The sequence below is a fragment of the Scyliorhinus canicula genome, chromosome 12, assembly GCF_902713615.1.
Source record: "Scyliorhinus canicula chromosome 12, sScyCan1.1, whole genome shotgun sequence".
Lineage (NCBI taxonomy): Eukaryota > Metazoa > Chordata > Chondrichthyes > Carcharhiniformes > Scyliorhinidae > Scyliorhinus > Scyliorhinus canicula.
Window position 1 is genome coordinate 164,740,701 of NC_052157.1, and position 27,864 is coordinate 164,768,564.

The 27,864-nt window shown below is 47.8% G+C and overlaps 2 protein-coding genes across 7 annotated transcripts in view; one reads left to right on the forward strand and one right to left on the reverse strand.

Moving 5' to 3' along the window:
• Positions 1–20,850, reverse strand: part of LOC119975199 — a 109,853-nt gene extending 89,003 nt beyond the window's left edge. For 3 of the 6 annotated variants that reach the window (XR_005462678.1, XM_038814808.1, XM_038814807.1), the window contains exons 1-3: positions 20,478–20,608; positions 7,497–7,635; positions 6,358–6,485 (exon numbers count right to left, since the gene is read on the reverse strand). Coding sequence is in view for 5 of the 6 variants with exons in the window: in XM_038814808.1 (XP_038670736.1) it covers positions 6,358–6,485; positions 7,497–7,635; positions 20,478–20,540 (330 nt within the window). In the remaining variant the exon portion in view is untranslated. Of the gene's footprint in view, positions 1–6,357; positions 6,486–7,496; positions 7,636–20,477; positions 20,628–20,829 lie in introns of those variants that run through there. The other 3 variants (XM_038814810.1, XM_038814809.1, XM_038814811.1) reach the window with 3 other exon arrangements.
• LOC119974367 (integrin alpha-E-like) overlaps positions 20,724–27,864 on the forward strand; it is a 406,093-nt gene continuing 398,952 nt past the window's right edge. Inside the window, 2 exon segments of the mRNA XM_038813139.1 lie at positions 20,724–20,773; positions 26,092–26,232. Of these exon segments, the coding sequence (XP_038669067.1) occupies positions 26,187–26,232 (46 nt within the window). The 5' untranslated portion in view covers positions 20,724–20,773; positions 26,092–26,186.

Sequence of the window (27,864 nt, forward strand, 5' to 3'; positions counted from 1 at the left end):
GAACTTGGCTGTCTGGTCGTTATGCTACAGTTGGGCTGGCACAGGTCGGATTCAAAGGAGGCTGGCACAGGCCGGGTCCAAAAGAGGCCAAACACATGGCTGTGTCCCCTTTTATCCCTCTGGAATTTCGCGCTCTTTGGGGCGGTCCTTAATCTTAGACCCAATAGTTCGACAGGGCTTCAATCACTGCCTTCGATTTCGGCCAATAAAGGGGCGGGTGCCTTAGTGGCTGGGCGGGTCATTAGCGGTCATTGACCTTGGCAGTTAGGCTCTCTGAGTAAAGGGAGTGGCGCCGATCAGTCTGTGGCTGTACCAGTTTCTTGATTGGAGTCCTATTGTTCTGGGGAACGGGGCATTAAAATGCAAACAAGCGGGGGTTTTGATCAGGTATAGCTGTGTTTCAGATACACAAGCTCTGTATCTGTCTGAGTCCTGGGTTGGCCATAATTCCCATGGTCCTTTTGCATGTGGCCATCTTAGATGGCTACAGGAGTTTGCACATTCGCCCCGTATCTGCATGGGTCTCACTCCCACAACCCAAAGCTGTGCTGGGTAAGTGGATTGGCCACACAAAATTGCCCCTTAATTGGAAAAAAGATTATATTTTAATAAGTCTTACAAATTTGATTGAATTTTTTGAGGTGATGAGGTGTGTAGATGCGGGTGGTGTAATTAATATAGTCCACATAAACTTCAGTAAGGCATTTGACAAGGTCTTGCATGGAAGACTGGTCAAGAAGGTAAGAGTCCATGGAATGCAAGGCACTTTTGCAAATTGGATCCAGAATTGGCTCAGTGGCAGAATATAGAGGTTGATGGTCAAAGGGGCAGCACGGTAGCATGGTGGTTAGCATAAATGCTTCACAGCTCCAGGGTCCCAGGTTCGATTCCCGGCTGGGTCACTGTCTGTGCGGAGTCTGCACGTCCTCCCCGTTGTGTGCGTGGGTTTCCTCCGGGTGCTCCGGTTTCCTCCCACAGTCCAAAGATGTGCGGGTTAGGTGGATTGGACACGCTAAATTGCCCGTAGTGTCCTAAAAAGTAAGGTTAAGGGGGGGGGGGGGTTGTTGGGTTACGGGTATAGGGTGGATACGTGGGTTTGAGTAGGGTGATCATGGCTCGGCACAACATTGAGGGCCGAAGGGCCTGTTCTGTGCTGTACTGTTCTAAGGTTGTTTTAGTGACTGGAAGCCTGTACCCAGTGGTGTTCCCTGGGTTCGGTGCTGGGTCCCTTACTGTTTGTAGGTATATTAATGTTCGAGACATGAATGTAGTTCACTGATGACTAAAGAATTGGTGGTTTGGTAAATAGTGAGGAGGAAAGCCTTAGATTACAGGACGATATAATAATAATCTTTATTATTGTCACAAGTAGGCTTACATTAACACTGCAATGAAGTTACTGTGAAAATCCCCTAGTCTCCACATTCCGGCGCCTGTTCGGGTACACAGATGGAGAATTCAGAATGTCCAAATCACCTAACAAGCACGTCTTTCGGGACTTGTGGGAGGAAACCAGAGCACCCGGAGGAAATCCACGCAGACACGGGGAGAACGTGCAGACTCCGCACAGACAGTCACCCAAGTGGGAATCGAACCTGGGACCCTGGCTTCCCAGATAATAGAGAGAATATAAACAATGAGACAAACAAGCAAGAAATATAAAAACAGAAAATAAGAACTTCTTTAAATATATAAAAAGAAAGAGAAAGATCAAAGTGTACGTTGCACACCTTTGAAAATGAATTTGGGGAGATAGTTATGGGGAACAAGTAAATGGTAGAGGTGTTATACAGGTATTTTGCATCAACTTCAAACATCCCATTAATACTAAAGAATACCAGTACAGAATTAAATACCATCACCATCACTAGAGAAGTAGTATTAGACAAACTAATGGGGCAAAAGGCAGATAAGTCCCCTGGCCCTCATGGCTTGAATACTAGGATCCTAAAAGAAGTAGCTAGAGTTGGTGGATGCATTGGTTATAATTTTACAAAAATCCTTGGATGCTGGAGAAGTACCGTATGATTAGAAAACTGCCAATATGATACCCCTATTTAAAAATGGAGAGAGGCAATGAAGTTACTGTGAAAATCCTCTGGGGCTGGTTTAGCACACTGGGCTAAATTGCTGACTTTTAAAGCAGACCAAGGCAGGCCAGCAGCACGGTTCAATTCCAATACCAGCCTCCCCAAACAGAGGCTTTTCACAGTAACTTCATTGAAGCCTACTCGTGACAATAAGCGATTTTCATTTCATTTTCATAGTCGCCACATTCCGGCGCCTGTTCGGGTACACAGAGGGAGAATTCAGAATGTCCAAATCACCTAACAAGCACGTCTTTCGGGACTTGTGGGAGGGGGATCCAAAGGGGAGGCAGAGAGCACAGAGTCTCGCTCTATGCGGATGACCTGCTCCTCTACATCACGGAACCACAAAGCAGCATGGAAGGAATCATCGCGCTCCTGAAAGTGTTTGGTGTCTTCTCGGGCTACAAACTCAACATGAGCAAAAGCAAGATCTTCCCGGTGAACCCGCAAGGGGGAGGGGCAGCACTAGGGGGGACTGCCATTTAAACAAGCCCAACACAAAATCCGTTACCTGGGGATCCAAATCGCTCGTGACTGGGTGGGGGTTCACAAGTGGAACCTGACCAGTCTGACAGAGGAAGTCAAAAAGGACCTGCAAAGATGGAACACACTCCCACTCTCCCTCGCGGGGAGAGTGCAGACGATCAAAATGAATGATCTGCCCAGATACTCCATCCTACTTAGTCCCATCCCGATCTCTTTCCCCAAGGCCTTTTTCAACTTTGGACAAATTAATCATGGCATTTGTGGGGGTTGGGGGGGGGGAGGGGAGGGAAGAACCTGAATGAGTAGGTTCTTCCCGGAGGTGGAGGACAGATGCGAACGGTGCCAAGGAGCACCCGGCCAACCACGCCCACATGTTCTGGCCTTGCCCTAGACTTGCTTGGTACTGGACAGCCTTCTTCGAGGCAATGTCCAAAGTGGTGGGGATGAGGCGTGCCCGAAAGTGGCAGTCTTCAGGGTATCAGACCAGCCAGATCTCTTCGGGGGGGGGTTGGAGCTCCCCACAGAGCGCCTCCTTGATGTTGGTCGCTGCGCCCTGCTCACGCTCTGCTGCTTGGTCCGCCATTGTTTTCCCTTTCAGCTTCGCCTGTACCTCCGTCTCGTCTTGTGCGGCCGCCTGCCTGCGCGTCCGCCGCTCACGCGCCTTACCCTCACTGCTGCTGCTTGCATCTTGCTGTCCCTTCGCCTTGGTGTTTTTCTTTCCTACAGCCATCTATCTGTCTTACCGTCGGTCCGGTCCCTTGAGGCTTTTTTTCTCTTCCTGTTCGTACCTACGGGGGAGCGTTGCGTGGGTTCTTTCTTTTTTTATAGAAAAAAAAACAAGAATAAAAATACCCCCAGGACTAAACAAACAAAACAAAAAAAAAACCCTGAAAGTTTAGTACTTTAGCGGGAGCTGCCCCGTGCACGTCTTCCCCCTACAGAGCTCTACTGGAAGTCCGGTCGGGGCCATTTCCAAGAGGCCTGATGGGATTAAGCAGGCATTTCTCTTCCTGTTCTGAATCCCAGAGCTGAAGGGGTTGGATTATGAGGAGAGGTTGAGTAGACTGGGACTGTACTCGTTGGAATTTAGAAGGATGAGGGGGGATCTTATAGAAACATTTAAAATTATGAAGGGAATAGATAGGATAGATGCGGGCAGGTTGTTTCCACTGGCGGGTGACAGCAGAACTAGGGGGCATAGCCTCAAAATAAGGGGAAGTAGATTTAGGACTGAGTTTAGGAGGAACTTCTTCACCCAAAGGGTTGTGAATCTATGGAATTCCTTGCCCAGTGAAGCAGTTGAGGCTCCTTCATTACATGTTTTTAAGGTAAAGATAGATAGTTTTTTGAAGAATAAAGGGATTAAGGGTTATGGTGTTCGGGCCGGAAAGTGGAGCTGAGTCCACAAAAGATCAGCCATGATCTAATTGAATGGTGGAGCAGGCTCGAGGGGCCAGATGGCCTACTCCTGCTCCTAGTTCTTATGTTCTTATGTTGTCAGGTTTCCCAGCTCCTGGGAGGGAAGAAGGCAGCTCACCATCACCTTCTCAAGGACGATTAGGGAAGGCAATAAATGCTGGTCCAGCCAGTAACGTTTATATTCCATGAATCAATGAAAAATGCTTGATCCAGATGGAGTGTTGAAATGGGAGGCAGCCAGTAGGTGGTTGAAGGTCATTATGGCAGATGGTTTTGTTAGTCGGTGGATGTGTCAGAGAGTGATGTTTAAGAGGGCAGTGAACCAGGAAGGGGTGTTGAGCGGAGGGTTCCAGTTGTGATCTGAATCATTGTGTTCAGTCAAGCGTCCAAAGGATGTGTGTGTGTGATGACCTTTGCCAGACAGGTGCTGTGTATTTTGCTGTGAATATGTTAGAGCAAATGCTGAGATTCAAAGTATTGTGGCCGCAGAGTCCCATGCAGGTCCAGCAAATTGATTGGTAGATTATTTTTGACCTTTGCTGTTGTCTTCTTCAGATGATCCCAGAAGGAGAAAGTCCTATCAATGGGTTACAGTCCTGCATTCTAAGACGTAACAAGCATTTTATTCTGAGTTACTTTATAACGAACATTTCAATTTGCTTTTAAATCTTTTGGAACTAATCCAGAGAAGAAAATATTCAGGTTCAAGTGGTAAATTGAACCTGGTAATGAATAGATTACAAAATGTATTGTAGCGTTAGGAACGTTTTTACATGAAATTGTTTTTTTAGAAAATATTTTATTGAGGCATGTATAATTTTAACAATTTTAAACATCAAATTTCAACAAAAACACAACAATATAACCAACAACTCCCCCCCCACCCCCCCCCGAGCACAAACCCCAGCCAACATGGCTTACACAAACAGTGCCAACTTCCCCAACCACCCCTCCGTTGGTTCTCCTGTCCTTAATGGCCTCTCCCATGCCTTCTCTTCCCCTCCATCCCCCCCCCCCCCACCCCTGCTGACAGCTTAATTTTTCTCAAAGATGTCGATGAATGGCTGCCACCTCCGAGCAATCCCCTGCATTGAACCCCTCAAGGCGAATTTAATTTTCTTAAGTCTGAGAAACCCCTCCATGTCGCTAACCCATGCTCCCGACTTTAGGAGTTGCGGGTTCCTCCATCCGAGTAAGATCCGTCTCCGGGCCACTAGTGAGGTAAAGGCCAAGACGTCGGCCTCTCTCACCCCCTGGGCCTTTCGACACTCCAAAGATCGCCACCTCTGGACTCAGCACCACCCTCACTTGTAAGACCTTTGACATAACGTCATCAAATCTCTGCCAGAAACCCCTCAGCCTCGGTCATGCCCAAGACATGTGGACATAGTTCACAGGACCCGCTGCACAGCGCCCACACCTATCCTCCACCTCATCAAAGAACTTGCTCATCCGGGCCACAGTTATGTGTGCCCTGTGACCACCTTAAACTGTATCAGGCTAAGCCTGGTGCACGCGAGGATGCATTAACTCTCCTCAGGGCCTCCTCCCATAATCCGGCCTCCAATGCCACACCCAACTCTTCTTTCAACTTTCTGTTCACCTCCCCTATCGGGGCTCCCCCCCCCCACTCCATCAGCTCCTTATAGATCTCTGAGACCTTCCCCTCTCCTACGCCTGTTCTCGACACCACCTTATCCTGCAGTCCCTAGTGCGGCATGTTAAGTAATGGGTTAAGAGACATTGCAATTAGTGTCTCATTTATGTTAAGTATCCAGTAATAGACACTGATATGTAAAGGGGCTTCAGGTGGCCTCTGTGTCTGGTGATGTGTAGTTAGAGTTTTGTGCAGAGTCTGTTGGAATGAAATAAATGTGTGTTGGTGAAAAAGGAACAGAACTTTTGACTCTTCATACCACAGCAACTAAAACGTTTAACACGGCAGGTGCGGGAAGATCGAAACCTGCCTCCGCACAAAATTCCTCACCTGCAGATACCGGAACCCATTCCCACCTGGCAACTCAAACTCCTCTTCTAACTCCTCCAAGTTTGGGAAACCCTCATCAATAGAGAGATCACCAAATCTCTCGATCCCTGCCCCCTGCACCTCCGAAACCCCCACATCCAGCCCCCCCTGAGTGAACCGGTGGTTATCACATATCCGTGCCCACACCGACAGCCTCTCTAACCCCATGTTCTGCCTCCACACCCTTGGGGCTGCCAAGACTACCGGGCTTGTGGAGTACCGAGCCAGCGAGAACGACAGAGGTGCCGTTAACGATGTCCCCTTTACATGACATTGTTAATAGCTAAGTGCTTGCATGATGCACATCACCAAGATGGTTAAAGGAAACAAACTCACCACTCCACCTTGTACATGACTAAAAACGGGTTCACTTTGAGTTTGCAGTGTTTTGCTAGTGAGGTAGTTGCCAATCTGTTGCTCCAAGGAAGAGTTTATCCGATTCATGAGTACTCTGTGAGAATTTCCTATAGGGGGCAATGAAACCATCAATTTGAATAATCATGTTTAATTCCCAAGTTATTTTGGGTAAAATAAATAAATTGGTATTGTGAAACTTGCCAAGAGTAATAATGACAATGCTAAAATCGGTGCCCGTCTTTCATCTACTTCTTCATTTCCGGGCTGCTGATGGCTGCCTGCCTGCGGTGTGACTTATGGAGGCATCTTGCCTTCCCCACATTGTGGTGCTGGAGTATGAAATCAAGGATTTCAGACCTTATCGAGATTACATTAGATATGTGCCACAAAAAGAGGCCATTCAGCCCAACCAGTCCATGCCATTTCGAGCATCCTGCCATTTTTTTCATCTAAATCTACCATCATAACATATATTCCCTTCTCCCTCATATACTTGTCTAGATTTCCCTTAAATGCATCTATACCATTTGCTTCAACCACTCCCTGTGATAGTGAGCTCCACATTCTCATATATTGATGGCCTATCGTTACTTTATTCGCCACAATAGGAAACATTCTTGGAATCCGGGGAATCGACAGCTTTCAGGGGGCATGATAGGTCAATTCTGATTGTGGAGGAATATTCCCATGCTTCCTGACCTAACAAGAAAGCCCTTTGGGCTTTTCTGAACTTGACTGTCCTCCTCTCTAGAATAATGCAGTTTTAAATAAGGTGTCATACATGCGTTTCTGGTTACGTTAGCCGCTCGACCCATCCGGGCTGGAGAATCGGCGCCCCGCCAAACCCGCCGGTGCAAACGGCACCGATTCTCCGCACCTCGGAGAATTGCGCGTCGGCGTCGGAGGGTCGTGGCGCGGTTGGTCTGATTCTCCGGCCCAGCACAGGGCTCGGAGAATCGGCCCCCATTATGTATTATGTCACAAATAAAAATAGAAAATGTTGGAGATACTCAGCAGGTCTGGCAGCATCTGTGAAGAGAGAAGCAGAGTTCACCTTTCAGATCAAGGAATATTTTGTCGCCTTGGTTGTGATTTTTTTTCTGATGCTACAATCTTACCCCTATTGATCGTTTTGGCAGCTCGCTCTACAAGGAGTGCTTTTTCGGATGCGGATAAATCAGTGAAGAATTCAACATGGTTTTCTGCCAACTGTTGGACCACTGCATCAAATAGTTCTCTGCTAAATTCCTGCCAATCCTACATGAGAAACAACACACAGATCAGTGTTTGCAAAGATACGTAATGAGCAATCCTTTACAAAGCAGTTTGGGCCATGTCCATTAGCGGAATTAAATCAATAGTGTGAGAAAATAATCACTTTCCCCTTCAACCCATTCACTTCACATGAATCCAGTCCATTCTTACGTTATTATGTTAAATTAGGTTAGGCTCCAGTCCCAGTTTATCAACTGAATCCGTTCCACTCCTCATTTATTAAAACCAATCCAGATGTATTTCCGGTTTATCAGATGGATCTGGCTATATTCCCGGTTTCTGTGATGAATCCCGGTTTAACAGATTGATCCGGCTGTATTCCCGGTTTATCAGATGGATCCGGGTGTACTCCCAGTTAGCAGATGGATCTGGCTGCATTCCGAGTTTATCAGATGGATCTGGCTGTATTCCCGGTTTATCAGATGGACCCGGGTGTATTCTGGGTTTATCAGATGGATCCGGGTGTATTTCTGGTTTATCATACGAATCCGGGTGTATTCCCAGTTCATCAGATGGATCCGGGTGTACTCCCAGTTAGCAGATGGATCTGGCTGCATTCCAAGTTTCTCAGATGGGCCCGGGTGTATTCCGGGTTTATCAGATGGATCCGGGTGTATTCCCAGTTCATCAGATGGATCTGGCTGTACGATTGGTTTATCAAGACCAGAACAAAGAAAATTACAGCACAGGAACAGGCCCTTCACCCTCCCAGCCTGCGCTGATCCAGATCCTTTATCTAAACCTGTCGCCTATTTTCCAAGCATCTACTTCCCTCAGTTCCCCGCCCGTTCATATATCTGTCTAGATGCATCTTAAATGATGCTATCGTGCCCGCCTCTACCACCTCCGCTGGCAAAGCGTTCCAGGCACCCACCACCCTCTGCATAAAAAACTTCCCACGCACATCTCCCTTAAACTTTCCCCCTCTCACCTTGAAATCGTGACCCCTTGTAATTGACACCCCCACTCTTGGAAAAAGCTTGTTGCTATCCACCCTGTCCATACCTCTCATAATTTTGTAGACCTCAATCTGGTCCCCCCTCAACCTCCGTCTTTCCAACGAAAACAATCCTAATCTACTCAGCCTTTCTTCATAGCTAGCACCCTCCATACCAGGAAACATCCTGGTGAACCTCCTCTGCACCCTCTCTAAAGCATCCACATCCTTCTGGTAATGTGGCGACCAGAACTGCACGCAGTATTCCAAATGTGGCATAACCAAAGTTCTATACAGCTGTAACATGACCTGCCTACTCTTGTACTCAATACCCCGCCGATGAAGGCAAGCATGCTGTATGCCTTCTTGACCACTCTATCAACCTGCGTTGCCACCTTCAGGGTACAATGGACCTGAACTCCCAGACCTCTCTGTACATCAATTTTCCCCAGGACCCTTCTATTGACCATATAGTCCGCTCTTGAATTAGATCTTCCAAAATGCAGCACCTCGCATTTGCTTGGATTGAACTCCATCTGCCATTTCTCTACCCAACTCTCTAATCTATCTATATTTTGCTGTATTCTCTGACAGTCCTCCTCGCTATCTGCAACTCCACCGATCTTAGTATCATCTGCAAACTTGCTAATCAGACCACCTATACCTTCCTCCAGATAATTTATGTATATCACAAACAACAGTGGTCCGAGCACGGATCCCTGTGGAGCACCACTAGTCACCTTTCTCCATTTTGAGACACTCCCTTCCACCCTACTCTCTGTCTCCTGTTGCCCAGCCAGTTCTTTATCCATCTAGCTAGTACACCCTGAACCCCATACCACTTCACTTTTTCCATCAACCTGCCATGGGACACTCATCAGATGGATCCGGGTGTATTCCCAGTTTATCAGATTGATCCAGCTGTTTCCCGGTAGGTCACATGATACAGCTATATTCCCGGTTTATCAGATAGATGCGAGTTTAGCAAATAGATCCAAGTGCATTCCCGGTTTAACAGATTGATCCAGGTGTATTCCCAGTTTATCAGATGGATCAACGTGTATATCCGGTATGTCAGATTGGTCCGAGTGTCTGCTTTATCAATGGATCCGGGTGTATTCCCAGTTTATTGGATGAATTCAGCTGTATTCTCAGTTTATCAGATGGATTCGGATGTATTACCGTTTAATCAGATGGATCCAGTTGTATTCCCGGTTTATCAGATGGATCCATGAATGTTCCAGGCTTATCGGATGAATCCGGGTGTATTCCCGGTTTATCAGAAGAATCTGGCTATATTCCCGGTTTCTGAGATGAATCCGGGTGTATTTTGGTTTAACTGATTAATCCGGCTGTATTCCCGATTTATCAGATGGACTCGGGTGTATTCCGCGTTTATGAGATGGATCCGGGTGTATTTCTGGTTTATCATGCAAATCCGGGTGTATTCCCAGCTTATCAGATTGATCCGGGTGTATTCCTGGTTTGTCAAATTGATCCAAGTGTGTTCACGGTTTATCAGATTGATCCGGGTATATTCCCAGTTTATCAGATGGATCAGTGTATTCCCGGTTTATCAGATTGATCCGGGTGTATTCCGGTTTATCAGATGGTCCTGGGTTTAATTCCGGTTAATCAGATGTGCCTGGCAGTATTTCCGGTTTATCGAACATAAAACATACAGTGCAGAAGGAGGCCATTTGGCCCATAGAGTCTGCACCAACCCACTTAATCCCTCACTTCAACCCTATCCCCTTAACCCAATAATCCCTCCTAACCTTTCTGGACAGTCAGGGCAATTTAGCGTGGCCAATCCTCCTAACCTGCACGTCTTTGGACTGTGGGAGGAAACCGGAGCACCTGGAGGAAACCCACGCAGACACGGGGTGAGCGTGCAGACTCCGCACAGACAGTTACCCAGCAGGGAAACGAACCTGGGACCCTGGCACGGTGAAGCCACAGTGCTAACCACTACGCTACCGTGCTGACCTAAACATAGCAAATAGAAGCAGGAGGAGGCCTTTCGGCCCTTCAAGACTGCTGTGGGCTATTCATTATGATCATGGCTGATTATCAAGTTCAATATCCTGATCCCGCCTTCCCCCCCATATCCCTTGATCCCTTTAGCCCCAAGAGCTACATTTAATTCCCTCTTGAAATTACACAATATTTTGGCCTCAACTATTTTCTGTGGTAGTGAATTCCACAGATTCACCACTCTCTGGGTGAAGAAATTTCTCCTCACCTCAGTCCAGAAGGTTTTCGCTCATATCCTCAATCTATCACCCACTAGTTCTGGACCCCCCCCACCATCGGGAACATTCTTTCTGAAGCTACCGTGTCCAGCCTGTTAGAATTTTGTAAGTTTCTATGAGATCCCCTCTCACTCTTCTAAACTCCAATGAACATAATCCTAACTGATTTAGTCTTGTCTCATATGACAGTTCCGCCAGTTCCCAGGAATCATATGGTAACCCTTGGCTGCACTCCCTCCGTAGTAAAACCCCTCCCTATTCCTATACTCAAATCCTCTCTATGAAGGCCAACATACCAATCTGCCTTCTTTACTGCTTGCTGTACTTGCGCGCTTACTTTCAGGGACTGCTAAATTGCCCTTAGTGTCCAAAAAAGGTTGGATTAGAAGCTGCTTGAAGCTTCTTCTTTTGTGTTTGATTCTGTTTGAAGGTGATGGGACGGATAACAATTGGTTAAAGGGGGAGGGGTCTGCCTCATTCCCTTCGCGTTGGAGGTGGTTTGTTTGCTTTTTGGGATTGTTGTTACTGTGTTGAGTGCTTGTGTTATTGCTAGGTGTGATAGAATCCGGCAATCGGCAGTTTTTTTGACGCCAGAGGGTGGGAGATGCTGAACTAGCTCGATAGCTGGTTCACGGGAGCAAAGTGGGGGGAGAGCTGAGGAAAGACGAAGTGGGGTGGGGTGGGAGGGGGGATACTGCTGACGGATAAGTGACAGTTAGGAGACTGTCAGATGGAGATCAGATGACGGTCGCCGCTGAGGGGCGGATCAAGTGAGGTGTGGAACACGGGCTAGGCGCTGGCCTCGGAAAGGTCATGGTTGACCGACTGGTGGCACAACCCCCCCCCCCCGGCCAGACTGGTTACATGGAATGTTCCTGGACTGAACGGGCTGGTTAAGAGAGCTTGTGTATTTGCACACCCGAGACAGTTAAAAGCAGACACGGCTATGTTACAGGAGACACACTTGAAGCTGGGAGACCAAATTAGATTAAAGAAGGGATGGGTCGGGCAAGTGTTTCATTCGAGATTTGACTTTAAAACAAGGGGGGTGGCTATCCTGATTAATAAAAGGGTGACATTCGAGGTGGGGAGAATAGAGGTAGACCCGGGAGGCAGATTTATTATGGGTAGCGGGAAGCTAGAGGGAATGGCAGTGGTGCTGGTCAACCACGTCCACTGTCCCTAGCTCCTTCACGTTAAAGAAGTGTGTCCGGCTGCAGCTCCTGTTAGACCGCTTGACGGCTCTGGAGCTGCGGATGGACTCACTTTGGAGCATCCGTGATGCTGAGGACGTCGTGGATAGCACGTTTAGCAAATTGGTCACACCGCAGGTGAAAGTTACTGAGGGAGATAGAAAATGGGTGACCAAAAGACAGAGCAATAGTAGGAAGGCACTGCAGGTGTTCCCTGCGGTCATATCCCTGAAAAACAGATATACCGCTTTGGATACTGTTGAGGGAGATAGCTCACCAGGGTAAGGCAGCAGCAGCAAGGTTCATGGCACCGTGGCTGGCTCTGCTGCGCAGCAGGGCAGGAAGAAGAATGGCAGGGCTATAGTGATAGGGGACTCAATCGTAAGGGGAATAGACAGGCGGTTCTGCGGACGCAATCGAGACTCCAGGATGGTATGTTGCTTCCCTGGTGCAAGGGTCAAGGATGTCTCGGTGTGGCTGCAGGATATTCTGGGGGGGGGTGAACAGCCAGCTGTCGTGGTGCACATAGGCACCAACGATATAGGTAAAAAACGGGACAAGGTCCTACAAGCTGAATTCAGGGAGTTTTTTTTTTATATATAAATTTTTAGATTACCCAATTATGTTTTCCAATTAAGGGGCAATTTAGTGTGTCCAATCCACCTACTCTGCACATTTTTGGGTTGTGGGGGCGAAACCCACGCAGACACGGGGAGAATGTGCAAACTCCACATGGACAGTGAACCAGAGCCGGGATCGAACCTGGGACCTCAGCGCCGTGAGGCAGCTGTGCTAACCACTAGGCCACCGTGCTGCCCCTGAATTCAGGGAGTTAAGAGTTAAACTAAAAAGTAGGACCTCAAAGATAGTAATCTCAGGATTGCTACCAGTGCCACGAGCTAGTCAGAGTAGGAATGTCAGGATAGATAGGATGAATGCGTGGCTCGAGAGATGGTGCAAGAGAGAGGGATTCAAATTCCTGGGGCATTGGAACCGGTTCTGGGGGAGGGTGGACCAGTACAAACCGGACGGTCTGCACCTGGGCAGGACTGGAACCGATATCCTGGGGGGAACGGGGGTGTTTGCTCGAACTGTTGGGGAGGGTTTAAACTAATGTGGCAGTGGGGTGGGAACTGATGCAGGAAGTTGGAAGGTAGTAAAATAGGGACAGAAGCAAAAGGAAGTAAGGCGGAAAGTGTAAGGCAGAGAAGCCATAGTCAAAAATCAAAAAGGGCGACAGTACACGGTACAGTAACTGAGGGGAGCTCAGTGAATAGGCCCAGTAATACTAAAAGGAATAAAACGGGAAGTAAAAACATTAATGGTAAGCGACGCGGCAGGTTGTTACATGACGATATGGGTTCAACGACAAGGAAAATTGGGAGAAAAGCTAAGAGGAAATATAATTTAGGAGAGGTTACTGATCGAGGTGTTAAGATTCAAAACAGAGGTAAAAAAGCCAACATAAGTGAACTTTACCTGAAAGCTCGTAGTATTCGGAATAAGGTAGATGAGTTAATGGTGCAAATCATTGTGAATGACTATGATTTAGTGGCCATTGCTGAAACATGGTTAAAGGATGGTCACGACTGGAAGTTAAATATCCAAGGGTATCAAATATTCGGAAGGACAGAGTGGATGGTAAGGGAGGTAGTGTAGTTCTGTTATTTAAGGATGACATCCGGGCAATAGTAAGGGATGACATCGGTGCTATGGAGGATAAGGTTGAATCTATTTGGGTGGAAATCAGGAATAGTAAGGCGAAATAGTCACTGATAGGAGTAGTCTATAGGCGACCAAATAGTAACATTATGGTGGGGCAGGCAATAAACAAAGAAATAACGGATGCATGTAGAAATGGTATAGCAGATTTCATGGGGGATTTTAATCTAATCTACATGTTGATTGGTTTAACCAGGTCGGGCAAGGCAGCCTTGAGGAGGAGCTTATAGAATGTATCCGTGATAGTTTCCTAGATACAGTATGTAATGGAACCTACGAGGGAACAAGCGGTCCTAGATTTTGTCCTGTGTAATGAGACAGGATTGATTCATGATCTCATAGTTAGGGATCCTCTCGGAAGGAGCGATCACAATATGGTGGAATTTAAAATACAGATGGAGGGTGAGAAGGTAAAATCAAAAACTCGTGTTTTGTGCTTAAACAAAGGAGATTACAAGGGGATGAGAGAAGAACTAGCTAAGGTAGACTGGGAGCAAAGACGTTATGGTGGAACAGTTCAGGAACAGTGGAGAATCTTCCAAGCGATTTTTCACAGTGCTCAGCAAAGGTTTATACCAACAAAAAAGGACGGTAGAAAGAGAGAAAATCGACCGTGGATATCTAAGGAAATAAGGGAGAGTATCAAATTGAAGGAAAAAGCATACAAAGTGGCAAAGATTAGTGGGAAACTAGAGGACTGGGAAATCTTTAGGGGGCAACAGAAAGCTACTAAAAAAGCAATAAAGAAGAGTAAGATAGATAAAGTGGTTGGGAAGAGTTTTAGGTATCTGGGGATTCAAGTGGCCAAGGATTGTGGGCAGCTTCACAAGTTAAATTTGGGCAAAGCAGTGGATCAAATGAGAAAGGATTTTTGTAGATGGGACATGCTCCCACTGATGCTGGCAGGAAGGGTTCAGATGGTGAAGATGACGGTCCTTCCGAGACTGCTTTTCTTTTTTCAGTGTCTCACGATTTTTGTCCCAAAGGCTTTTTTCAGAAGTATGAATGTGCCAAAATTGAGGTTTATATGGGCGGGTAAAACCCTGAGAGTAAAGAGGACACTCCTGGAACGGGCCCACGAGGAAGTGGGGTTGGTTCTCCCGAGCTTTATTAACTATTACTGGGCTGCCAACGTATCGATGGTCAGGAAGTGGGTAGTGGGGGAGAGGTCGGTCTGGGAGCGGATGGAGGCAGCATCCTGCAAAGGTACGAGTCTGGAGGCTTTACTGACGGCACCCCTGTCATTCTCGCCGGCTCGGTACTCCACAAGTCCTGTGGTGGTTGCAGCCCCGAAGGTGTGGGGGCAATGGAGGCAGCATATAAGACTGGAGGGGGCATCAGTTTGGTCACCGATCTGTGGCAATTACCGGTTTGTCGCAGGGGGGCTTTAATGTATGGCAGCAGGCAGGGATTGAGAGGTTTGGGGATCTATTCATCCAGGAGGACTTTCCGACCTTGGAGACATTAGAGGAGGAGGAGTTTGATTTGCTGGGTGGGAATGGGTTTCGGTATCTTCAAGTGCGGGACTTTGTACGGAGACAGGTCCCAAACTTTCCTCGCCTCCTCTTGAGGGGACTACAGGATAGAGTGCTGTCAAAAACAGGGGTTGGAGGTGGGAAGGTTCGGACATATACAGAGAATTATTAGAGGGGGAACATAGAACATAGGAAAATAGGAGGCATGTAATGTTAAATAAGGACAGGGAATTTAGTATACGGGTAATTGGGGATAGGGCGGGAGGTGTGAGGGGAAAGGTGCGAGGGGAAAAGTTTAGAGGAGATGTACGAGGCAAGTTTTTTTACACAGAGGGTAGTGGGTGCCTGGAACTCGCTGCCGGAGGAGGTTGTGGAAGCAGGGACGATAGTGACATTTAAGGGGCATCTTGACAAATACACGAATAGGATGGGAATAAAGGGATACAGGCCCAGGAAGTGTCGGAGATTTTAGTTCAGACAGGCAGCATGGTCGGCATGGGCTTGGAGGGCCGAAGGGCCTGTTCCTGTGCTGTACTTTTCTTTGTTCTTTGTTAAGTGGGGTACGTGGTTTATTGTTTGTTGTTATTTAAGGGGATATTTTGTGTGTTGACCCGCGCGTTTGTTTTAGAAATGTCAATATGTTAAATTGTGAAAATTACAAATGCTTCAATAAAATATTTTCTAAATAAAAAGGTTGGATTAGGTGGGGTTACAGGGATAGGGTGGAGGTGTGGGTTTAGGTAAAGAGCACTTTCTGAGGGCCGGTGCAGACTCGATGGACTGAATGGCCTCCTTCTGCACTGTAAATTCTATGATTCTATGATGCACAAGGACATCTAATCTCACTGAGTATTCACCTCTCTAAATTTGCACCCATTAAATAATAACCTGCCTTCTAATTTTTGCTTCTGAAGCAGATAACCGTACATTTATCCACATTATACTGCATCTGCCATGCAAGTGCCACTCACTCAAACTGTCCAAAATCTGTTGAAGCATCTCTACATCCTCCTCACAGCTCATCTTCCCATCCAATTCTTTATCATCTGCAAATTTGGAGATGATGGGCTCGATTCTCCGATTTTGAGGCGCTGTCTGGGGGAAGTGTCTAGTTTTACATGGGAAAAATCTGCAAGGCCCCAGCACCGACCCTCCGATCGGTGAGGGGCTAGCTGCCGCGCCACGTAAAACACACGTCCTTCACAGAATAAACAGCCGGAAAATTGCCAGGTCCATGCACGGTGACGTCCTGCAGCTGTCGTGCTGTACAACATGGCGCCAGCTGCCCGCGGAACCGACCTGCCAGATAGTGCCTCCCTGGACACCCCCTCGCCACCCCTCACCAGTCCCCCCAGCCCTTGCCGAAGCCAGCCCCCCCAGCCAGTGGCACGGCTCCGCTCCCCCCTCCCCCCCCCCTCCCCCCGGACTATGGCGGTGCTGGATACATACTGCAGCCACCATGACAGGTTCACGAAAACTGAGAGCACACATGAACCGCGTGTCACGAACTCGGCCCATCAGGGACAGAGCACGGGGGAGAGCCTTCAGGAAATGTCCAGAGGCCGTCCAAATGGCGTGCGGCGTACTCCTCGAATGACGCCGTTTTGGAGGGGGTGGAACATCCAAAAATAGGCGCCGCCCCTGATTCGGTCGTAAAGAAGGATTCTCCGCCCAATCGCCGATTACAATATTGGCGTCAGGCAACGGAATACCCCGCCCAATACATTTAGTTTCCTCATCCAAATCATTTATAATGTGAACAGTTGGGTACCCCACAGTCACAGCTTGCCAATCAGAAAAATACCCATCTATTCCAACTTTTTGCTTGCTGTCTACTTTCTCTCCATCTCAGGACACTACCTGTAATCCTATGTGCTTTAACTTTACATATTAATCTGCTATATGAGAACTTTCCAAAAACCTTCTGAAGGTTTAAATAAATGACAACCGCCGGTTCTCCCTGGTCAGATTTGTCAAGCATGATTCCCCTTTCGTAAATCCATGTTGACTTTGTCTGATTACACCACTCCTTTCCAAATGCTGTTCTATGAAATCCTTGATAATAGACTCCAGCAACTTCCCTACTACAGATGTTAGGCTCACTGGTCTATAGTTCCCTGTTTTCTCTCTACCTTTTTGAATAGCAGGGTTACATTTGCTGCCCTCCAATCTGTAGGAACTATTCCAGAGTCCAATATGACCAACAATTGATCTGCTATTTCTAGGGTCACTACCTTAAGTTCTCTGGGATGAAGATTATCAGTCCCTGGAGATTTGTTTGCCTTCAATCCCATTAATTTCCCCCAAACTATTTATTTACTAATACTAAGTTCCTTCAGGTCCTCACTAAAGTTTGTGCTTCTCAGAACTTCCAGTACATTATTCATGTCTTCCTTTGTGAAGGCAGAAGCAAAGGACAAATTTAGTTCCTCAGCCATTTCTTTGTTCCCAGTTATGAATTCCCCCGTTTCTGACTGTAAGGGGCCTACATTCGTTTTTATCCATCTTTCCTTTCTCTTTAAATACCGATAGAAACTTTTCCAGTCAGTTTTTATGTTCCCCGCCTGTTTACTTTCAAATTATATTTTCCCTTCTTAATAAATCCCTTGGTCTGCCTTTGTTAAATTTTAAACTGTTCCCAATCCTCAGGTCTATTTCTTTTTCATGTTAATTTGTTTGCCTCTTCTTTGAATCCATTACTATCTTGTAAGCCGTGGTTTGGCCATAGTTCCCTTTCCATTCTTGCGCCAAATAGTAATGAACAACTTTTGGAGTTCACCTATTCGTTCCTTGTGTGTCTGCCATTGCCTTTCCACTTTTGTTCCTTTAAGTAATGTTTCCAAGTCTGTCATAGCCAGCTCGTGCCTCATACCATCATAGTTATCTTTGTTTAGATTCAGGACTCTGGTCTCTGAATCAACTGCCTCACTACTCATTTACTATATTATGGTCACTCGTCCCCAAGGGTTCTCTCACAACTAGATTGCTAACTAATCCTTTCTCATTAAACAACACCCAGTCCAAGATGGCCTGTTCTCTAGTTGGTTCCTCAACGCACAGGCCCAGAAAACCATCCTGTACACACTCCAGAAATTCCTATTCTGTTGCACTGTGACTAATTTGAGTCACCCAATCTATGTGCAGATTAAAGTCACCCAGAATCACAGATGTCACCCATGAATCTCTGATTTCCTGTCTAATGCTATTCCCAACATTACCACTGCAGTTTGATGGTATGTATACCACCCCTACAAATGGATTTTGCCCCTTGGTGTTTCTCAACTCGACCAAGACAGATTCCACATCATCTGTCCTAATATCTTCCTTAATCAACAATGTAGGATCCGACTGTATTCCAGGTTTATCAGATGGATCTGGCAGTATTCCCCGTTTACCAGATGGATGTGGAGGCCAAATCACTGAGTGACTTTAAGACAAATATACATCGGTTCTTGATCAATAAGGGGATTTGCGGTTGTGGGGAGAAGGCAGGAGAATGGGGTGAGAAACCGATCAGCCACAATTGAATGGCGGAGCAGACTCAATGTGCAGAATAGCCTTATTCTGCTCCCATGTCTCATGGATCCAGGTGCATTCCCAGTTTATCGGATGGATTCAGTTGCATTCCCGGTTTATCGGATGAATCCAGGTGTATTCCCGATTTCTCAGATGGATCTGGTTTACCAGGTGGATCCGGGTGTATTCCGGGTTTATCGGGTGTATTCCTGGTTTATCAGGTGGATCGGGGTTTATTCCTGGTTTACCGGGTGGATCCGGGTGTATTCGTGGTTTACCAGGTGAATCCGGATGTATTCCTGATTTACCAGGTGGATCGGGGTGCATTCCTGGTTTACTGGGTGGAACTGGCTCTATTCCCGGTTATCGGATGGATCCAGCTCTATTCCCGGTTCCCGACTCTATTCCCAGCTCCCGGCTCTATTCCCGGTTACCAGGTGGATCAGGCTCTATTCCCGGTTACCAGGTGGATCAGACTCTAATCCCGGTTTCCGGCTCTATTCCCGGTTCCCACCTCTATTCCCTGTTATCAGATGGATCCGGCTCTATTCCCGGTTCCCAGCTCTATTCCGGGTTCTTGGCTCTATTCCCAGCTACCGGGCGGATCCGGCTCCATTCAAAAGAACATGAGAACTAGGAGCAGGAGTAGGCCATCTGGCCCCTCGAGCCTGCTCCGCTATTCAATGAGATCATGGCTGATCTTTTGTGGACTCAGCTCCACTTTCCCCCCGAAACACCATAACCCTTTATTCTTCAAAAAACTATCTATCTTTACCTTGAAAACATTTAATGAAGGAGCCTCAACTGCTTCACTGGGCAGGGAATTCCATAGATTCACAACCCTTTGGGTGAAGAAGTTCCTCCTAAACTCAGTCCTAAATCTACTTCTCCTTATTTTGAGGCTATGCCTAGTTTTACTTTCACCCGCCAGTGGAAGCAACCTGCCCGCATCTATCCTATCTATTCCCTTCATAATTTTATATGTTTCTATAAATTCCTCTCCATCCTTCTAAATTCCGAGTATTGTCCCAGTCTACTCAACCTCTCCTCGTAATCCAATCCCCTCAACTCTGGAATTAAACGTGTGAATCTCCTCTGCACACCCTCGAGCGCCCGTACGTCCTTTCTCAGGTAAGGAGACCAAAACTGAACACAATACCCCAGGTGTGGCCTCACTAACACCTTATACAGTTGCAGCATAACCTCCCTGTTCCCAGTTCACGGCTTTATTCCCGGCTTTTTTCTCAGTTACCGGATGGATCTTGCTCTATTCCCGGTTACCGGGTGGATTTGGTTCTATTCCCGGTTCCCAGCTCTAATCCCGGTTACCGGGTGGATCCGGCTCTATTCCCGGTTCCCAGCTCCATTCCAGGTTCCCGGTACAATTCCCGGCTCCATTCCAGACTCGGCTCCATTCCTAGCTCAAGTCCCAGTTCCTGGCTCTAATCCCGGTTCCTGGCTCCATTCCCGGCTCCATTCCAGACTCGGCTCCATTCCTAGCTCAAGTCCCAGTTCCTGGCACTAATCCCGGTTCCTGGAACCATTCCTGGTTCCCGGCTCCATTCCCGGTTACCAGGTATTCCCGGCTCCATTGGGCAGCACGGTAGCATAGTGGTTAGCATAATTGCTTCACAGCTCCAGGGTCCCAGGTTCGATTCCCGGCTCCATTCCCAGTTACTGGCTATATTCCCAGTTACCAGATATTCCCTGTTCCATTCCCGGTTACCGGGTATTTCCGGATCCATTCCCGGTCATCGGGTATTTCCGGTTTCCCGGTTACCGACTCCATTCCCGGTTACCTCACTCAAACGGACTTCTCGCCTCGCGGCCTCCAGCCACCCGCCCGCCATCTCCGCCTGGACGGAGAAACAGTTACCATGGGGACGGGGGGGAGGGGCCGGGGACGGGGGGGAGGGGCCGGGGGGGCGGCGTTACCATGGGGACCGCGGGGGGGGCGGGGGCGGCGTTACCATGGGGACCGCGGGAGACGCACACCCGTCCGCTGGAGGTTGGGGAAGGTCGGTGAGTTTCTCAGCGCCGGACTCGGCTCTTCGTGAAGCGAAGTGTTTATCACTCACATTCCTGCCGCCTCCTCATGGGCATCAAGCGAAGGAACACCCGCGCGATTCTATTCCCATTCAGCATCCGCCCAATCCATCAATCCCCATCCATCCATCAATCCCCTTCAACCCATCCCCATCCATCAATCCCCATCCATCCATCAATCCCCATCCATCAATCCCCTTCAATCCATCCCCATCAATCCCCATCCCCATCCATCAATCCCCTTCCATCAATCCCCATCCATCAATCCCCATCCATCAATCCATCCCCATCCATCCATCAATCCCCATCCATCCATCAATCCCCATCCATCCATCAATCCCCATCCATCAATCCATCCCCATCCATCCATCAATCCCCATCCCAGCCATCAATCCCCTTCAACCCATCCCCATCCATCAATCCCCATCCATCAATCCCCATCCATCCATCAATCCCCTTCAACCCATCCCCATCCATCAATCCCCATCCATCCATCAATCCCCATCCATCAATCCCCATCCCCATCCATCAATCCCCTTCAATCCATCCCCATCCATCAATCCCCTTCAACCCATCCCCATCCATCAATCCCCATCCATCCATCAATCCCCATCCATCCATCAATCCCCATCCATCAATCCCCATCCATCCATCAATCCCCTTCAACCCATCCCCATCCATCAATCCCCATCCATCCATCAATCCCCATCCATCAATCCCCTTCAATCCATCCCCATCCATCAATTCCCATCCATCCATCAATCCCCATCCATCAATCCCCATCCATCCATCAATCCCCTTCAACCCATCCCCATCCATCAATCCCCATCCATCCATCAATCCCCTTCAACCCATCCCCATCCATCTATCCCCTTCCATCAATCCCCATCCATCAATCCCCATCCATCAATCCATCCCCATCCATCCATCAATCCCCATCCATCCATCAATCCCCATCCATCAATCCCCATCCATCAATCCCCTTCAATCCATCCCCATCCATCAATCCCCATCCATCAATCCATCCCCATCCATCCATCAATCCCCATCCATCCAATCCCCATCCATCAATCCCCATCCATCAATCCCCTTCAATCCATCCCCATCCATCCATCAATCCCCATCCATCCATCAATCCCCATCCATCAATCCCCTTCAATCCATCCCCATCCATCAATCCCCATCCATCCATCAATCCCCATCCATCAATCCCCTTCAATCCATCCCTATCAATCCCCATCCCCATCCATCAATCCCCTTCCATCAATCCCCATCCATCAATCCCCTTCAATCCATCAATCCCCATCCATCCATCAATCCCATCCATCCATCAATCCCCTTCCATCAATCCCCATCCATCAATCCCCTTCAATCCATCCCCATCCATCAATCCCCATCCATCAATCCCCTTCAATCCATCCCCATCCATCAATCCCCATCCATCCATCAATCCCCTTCAATCCCCATCCCCATCCATCAATCCCCATCCCCATCAATCCCAATCCATCAATCCCCATCCCCATCCATCAATCCCCATCCATCAATCCCCTTCAATCCATCCCCATCCATCAATCCCCATCAATCCCCATCCATCAATCCCCTTCAATCCCCATCCCCATCCATCAATCCCCTTCAATCCATCACCATCCATCAATCCCCATCCTTCCATCCCCATCAATCCGAATCCATCATTCCCCATCCCCATCCATCAATCCCCTTCAATCCCCATCCATCAATCCATCCCCATCCATCCCCATCCATCAATCCCCATCCTTCCATCCCCATCAATCCCACCGAAAAATGAAAATCGCTTATTGTCACGAGTAGGCTTCAAATGAAGTTACTGTGAAAAGCCCCTAGTCGCCACATTTCAGCGCCTATTCGGGGAGGCTGGTACGGGAATTGAACCATGCTGCTGGCCTGCCTTGGTCTGCTTTCAAAGCCAGCGATTTAGCCCTGTGCTAAACCATCCCCTATCCATCCATCCCCATCTACCCATCCCCATCAATCCCCATCCATGAGATGGATAGAAAGCTGGTTAGCCGACAGGAAGTAAAAGACTGGAATATTTTTTTTTTGATCGGTAGGCAGTGACTATTGGGATACCGCAAAGACCCCAAATGTTCACAATTTATATTAATGATTTGGACAAGGGAGCTAAACACAGTATCTGCAAATTTGTGTACGATACAAAGTTGGGTGGGAGGGTGAGCTGTGAGGAGGATTCAGAGATGCTCCAGTGGGATTTGGATTTGAGTGAGTGGGCACATGCATGACAGATGCAGTATAACGTGGATAAATGTGAGGTTATCCACTTTGGTAGAAAAAATGGGAAGGCTGATTATTATTTGAATGGGTATAAATTAAGAGAGTTGGATACTCCGCGAGCCCTTGGTGTCCTCGTGCTTCAGTCGCTGAAAGTAAGCGCACAGGTACAGGTACAGCAGGCAGTAAAGAAGGCAAATGTTGGCGTTCATAACGAGAGGATTTGAGTTTAGATATAGGAATGCTTTAGTGCAATTGTGTAGGGCATTGGTGAGGCCACCCCTGGAGTACTGTGTGCAGTTTTGGTGTCCTTATCTGAGGAAGGATGTTCTTGCTGTGGACGGAGTGCAGCGAAGGTTTACCAGGTTGATTCCTGGGATGGTGGGACTAAATCGGTTAGGATTATATTCATTGGAGTTTAGAGAGACCAAAAAAAAGGTTAGGAGGAGTTATTGGGTTACGGGGATAGGGTGGAAGTGACAGCTTAACTGGGTCGGTGCAGACTCGATGGATTGAATGGCCTCCTTCTGCACTGTATGTTCTATGTTCTATGTTCAGAGGGGATCTCTGGTTAAAATTCTAACCAAATTGGACAGGGTAGATTCAGAAAGAATGTTCCTGATGGTGAGGAAGTCCAGATCATCGTTTGAGGATATGGTGTAAACCTTTTAGGTTTTAGGACTGAGGCGAGAAGAAATTTCTCCACCGAGTGGTGAACCTGTGGAATTCACTACCACAGAAAGTAGTTGAAGCCAAAATATTGTGTCATTTCAAGAAGGAATTTGATACCGCTCTTGGGACTAAAGGGATCAAGGGATATGGGGGATGGAATATGAGGATCAGGGTATTGAACTTGATGAACAGCCATGAACATAAGAACTAGGAGCAGGAGTAGGCCATATGGCCCCTCGAGCCTGCTCCGCCATTCAATTAGATCATGGCTGATCTTTTGTGGACTCAGCTCCACTTTCCGGCCCGAACACCATAACACTTAATCCCTTTATCTTCAAAAAACTATCTATCTTTATCTTAAAAACATTTTATGAAGGAGCCACAACTGCTTCACTGGGCAAGGAATTCCATAGATTCACAACCCTTTGGGTGAAGAAGTTCCTTCTATGCTCAGTCCTAAATCTACTTCCCCTTATTTTGAGGCTATGCCCCCTAGTTCTGCTTTCACCCGCCAGTGGAAACAACCTGCCCGCATCTATCCTATCTATTCCCTTCATAATTTTATATGTTTCTATAAGATCCCCCCTCATCCTTCTAAATTCCAATGAGTACAGTCCCAGCCTACTCAACCTCTCCTCGTAATCCAACCCCTTCAGTTCGGGGATTACCCTAGTGAATCTCTGCACACCCTCGAGCGCCAGTACGTCCTTTCTCAGGTAAGGAGACCAAAACTGAACACAATACTCCAGGTGTGGCCTCACTAACACCTTGTACAATTGCAGCATAACCTCCCTAGTCTTAAACTCCATCCCTCTAGTAATGAAGGACAAAATTCCATTTGCCTTCTTAATCACCTGTTGCACCTGTAAACCAACCTTCTGTGACTCATGCACTAGCACACCCAGGTCTCTCTGCACAGCAGCATGTTTTAATATTTTATCATTTAAATAATAATCCCGTTTGCTGTTATTCCTACCAAAATGGATAACCTCACATTTGTCAACATTGTATTCCATCTGCCAGACCCTAGCCCATTCACTTAACCTATCCAAATCCCTCTGTAGACTTCCGGTATCCTCTGCACTTTTTGCTTTACCACTCACCTTAGTGTCGTCTGCAAACTTGGACACATTGCCCTTGGTCCCCAACTCTTTGCTTTCTATTAATTAACCAATCCTCTATCCATGCTACTGCTTTACCCTTAATATCATGCATCTTTATCTTATGCAGCAGGGGAGCATGGTGGTTAGCATAAATGCTTCACAGCTCCAGGGTCCCAGGTTCGATTCCCGGCTGGGTCACTGTCTGTGTGGAGTCTGCACGTCCTCCCCCTGTGTGCGTGGGTTTCCTCCGGGTGCTCCGGTTTCCTCCCACAGTCCAAAGATGTGCAGGTTAGGTGGATTGGCCATGCTAAATTGCCCGTAGTGTCCTAATAAAAGTAAGGTTAAGGGGGGGTTGTTGGGTTACGGGTATAGGGTGGATACGTGGGTTTGAGTAGGGTGATCATGGCTCGGCACAACATTGAGGGCCGAAGGGCCTGTTCTGTGCTGTACTGTTCTATGTTCTATGTTTTGTGTGGCACCTTGTCAAAGGCTTTCTGGAAATCCAGATATACCACATCCATTGGCTCCCCGTTGTCTACCGCTCTGGTAATATCCTCAAAAAATTCCACTAAATTAGTTAGGCACGACCTGCCCTTTATGAACCCATGCTGCGTCTGCCCAATGGGACAATTTCTATCCAGATGCCTCGCTATTTCTTCTTTGATGATGGATTCCAGCATCTTTCCTACTACCGAAGTTAAGATAACTGGCCTATAATTACCTGCTTTCTGCCTACCTCCTTTTTTAAACAGTGGTGTCACGTTTGCTAATTTCCAATCCGCCAGGACCATCCCAGGGTCTAGTGAATTTTGGTAAATTATCACTAGCAAATTTGCAATTTCCCTAGCCATCTCTTTTAGTACCCTGGGATGCATTCTATCAGGGCCAGGAGACTTGTCTACCTTTAGCCCCATCAGCTTGGCCATCACTGCCTCCTTAGTGATAACAATCATCTCAAGGTCCTCACCTGTCATAGTCTCATTTCTATCAGTCACTGGCATGTTATTTGTGTCTTCCACTGTGAAGAACGACCCAAAAAACCTGTTCAGTTCCTCAGCCATTTCCTCATCTCCCATTATTAAATCTCCCTTCCCATCCTCTAAAGGACCAATATTTACCTTAGCGGTTTACCTTCCCTTACCTGATCACAATGAATGGTCCTCCAGCTAAAGTTATACACCCACCTACCCTGTCAAATTGTTTCATAGTACTTGTATGTTTCAACTCGAACACCTCTCGTTTTTTAAATTCTAGGATACATAGAAACACAGAAAATAGGAGCAGGAGGAGACCATTGAGCCCTTCGAACCTGCTCTGCCATTCATTATGACCTTGGCCAATCATCCATAATGTTGGATCCGAGCAGAATGACGGCAAGGAAACAGATGTTTGGAGGTAAGACAAGGTTTAATGGAATACATCTCCTCTCCCCGAAGGGTTCTCCTGCCCTGACCTACGTTTAGGCCGAAATTTTAATACCCAAAAGGCTCCCCTTGTTTAGTGGAAGCACCGCCCCTTTAATGAGGAAGTTCATAGAATCATAGATATCATAGAATCTATAGTGCAGGAGGCGGCGATTCGGTCCATTGAGTCTGCACCGACCCTTGGAAAGAGCACCCTACTTATGGTTTTTTAAAAATAATTTTTATTAAGATTTTCACAAAATATAAACAACAAAACAATATTAACAAAACAACCATGGTAAAAACCCAAGAACAACACCCACCTAACTACAAAAGCAACTGCAAAGAAAGAAAGAAAAAAAAGCAAACAACAAAAGGGAAAGAGATAATACCCGCCACATCCCAAATTTCGCCTTCTCCAATTTGATGAACCCCACCATATCATTGATCCAGGCCTCCACGCTTGGGGACCTCGTATCCTTCCACTGAAGAAGAATCCTCCGCCGGGCTACGAGGGACGCAAAGGCCAGGACACCAGCCTCTTTCGCCTCCTGCACTCCCGGCTCCACTGCAACCCCAAAAATTGTGAGTCCCCAGCCTGGCTTGACCCTGGATCCCACCACCCTCAACACCGTCCTTGCTACCCACTTCCAAAACTCCCCCAGCTCTGGGCATGCCCAAAACATATGGGCGAGGTTCGCTGGGCTCCCCGAGCACCTAGCACACCTGTCTTCTCCCCCGAAAAACCTACTCATCCTCGTCCCAGTCATGTGGGCCCTATGCAGCACCTTGAACTGTATGAGGCTAAGCCTCGCACAGGAAGAGGAGGAATTCACTCTCTCCAGGGCATCCGCCCACGTCCCCTCCTCAATCTCCTCACCCAGCTCCTCTTCCCATTTACCCTTCAGTTCCTCCACTGAGGCCTCGTCTACCTCCTGAATTACCCGGTATATGTCCGAAATCCTCCCTCCTCCAACCCACATCCCCGAGAGCACACTGTCCCATACCCCACGTGGGGGCAACAAGGGGAACCCCTCCATCTGCCGCCTGGCAAACGCCCTAACCTGCATGTACCGAAACATGTTCCCTGGGGGAGCCCAAACTTCCCCTCTAACTCCCTCAAGCTCGCGAACCTCCCCTCCACAAACAGATCCCTCAACCTCCTAACCCCTACCCTGTGCCAGCCCAGAAATCTGCCATCAATGCTCCCTGGAACAAACCGATGGTTCCCCCGTATCGGGGCCTCCATCGAGCCCCCCACTTCTCCCCTATGCCATCTCCATTGCCCCCAAATTTTGAGGGTAGCCGCCACCACCGGGCTTGTGGTATACCTCGTTGGAGGGTGCAGCAACGGCGCTGTTACCAGCGCCTCCAGGCTTGTGCCCACACAGGATGCCATCTCCATCCTCTTCCATGCTGCCCCTTCCCCGTCCATTACCCACTTACGCACCATCGCTGCGTTGGCAGCCCAACAGTACCCACATAGGTTGGGCAGCGCCAGCCCCCCCTATCCCTGCCCCGTTCCAAGAACACTCTTCTCACCCTCGGAGTCCCATGCGCCCACACAAATCCCGTAATACTCCTGTTGACCCTCCTAAAAAAGCCTTCGGGATAAGGATTGGGA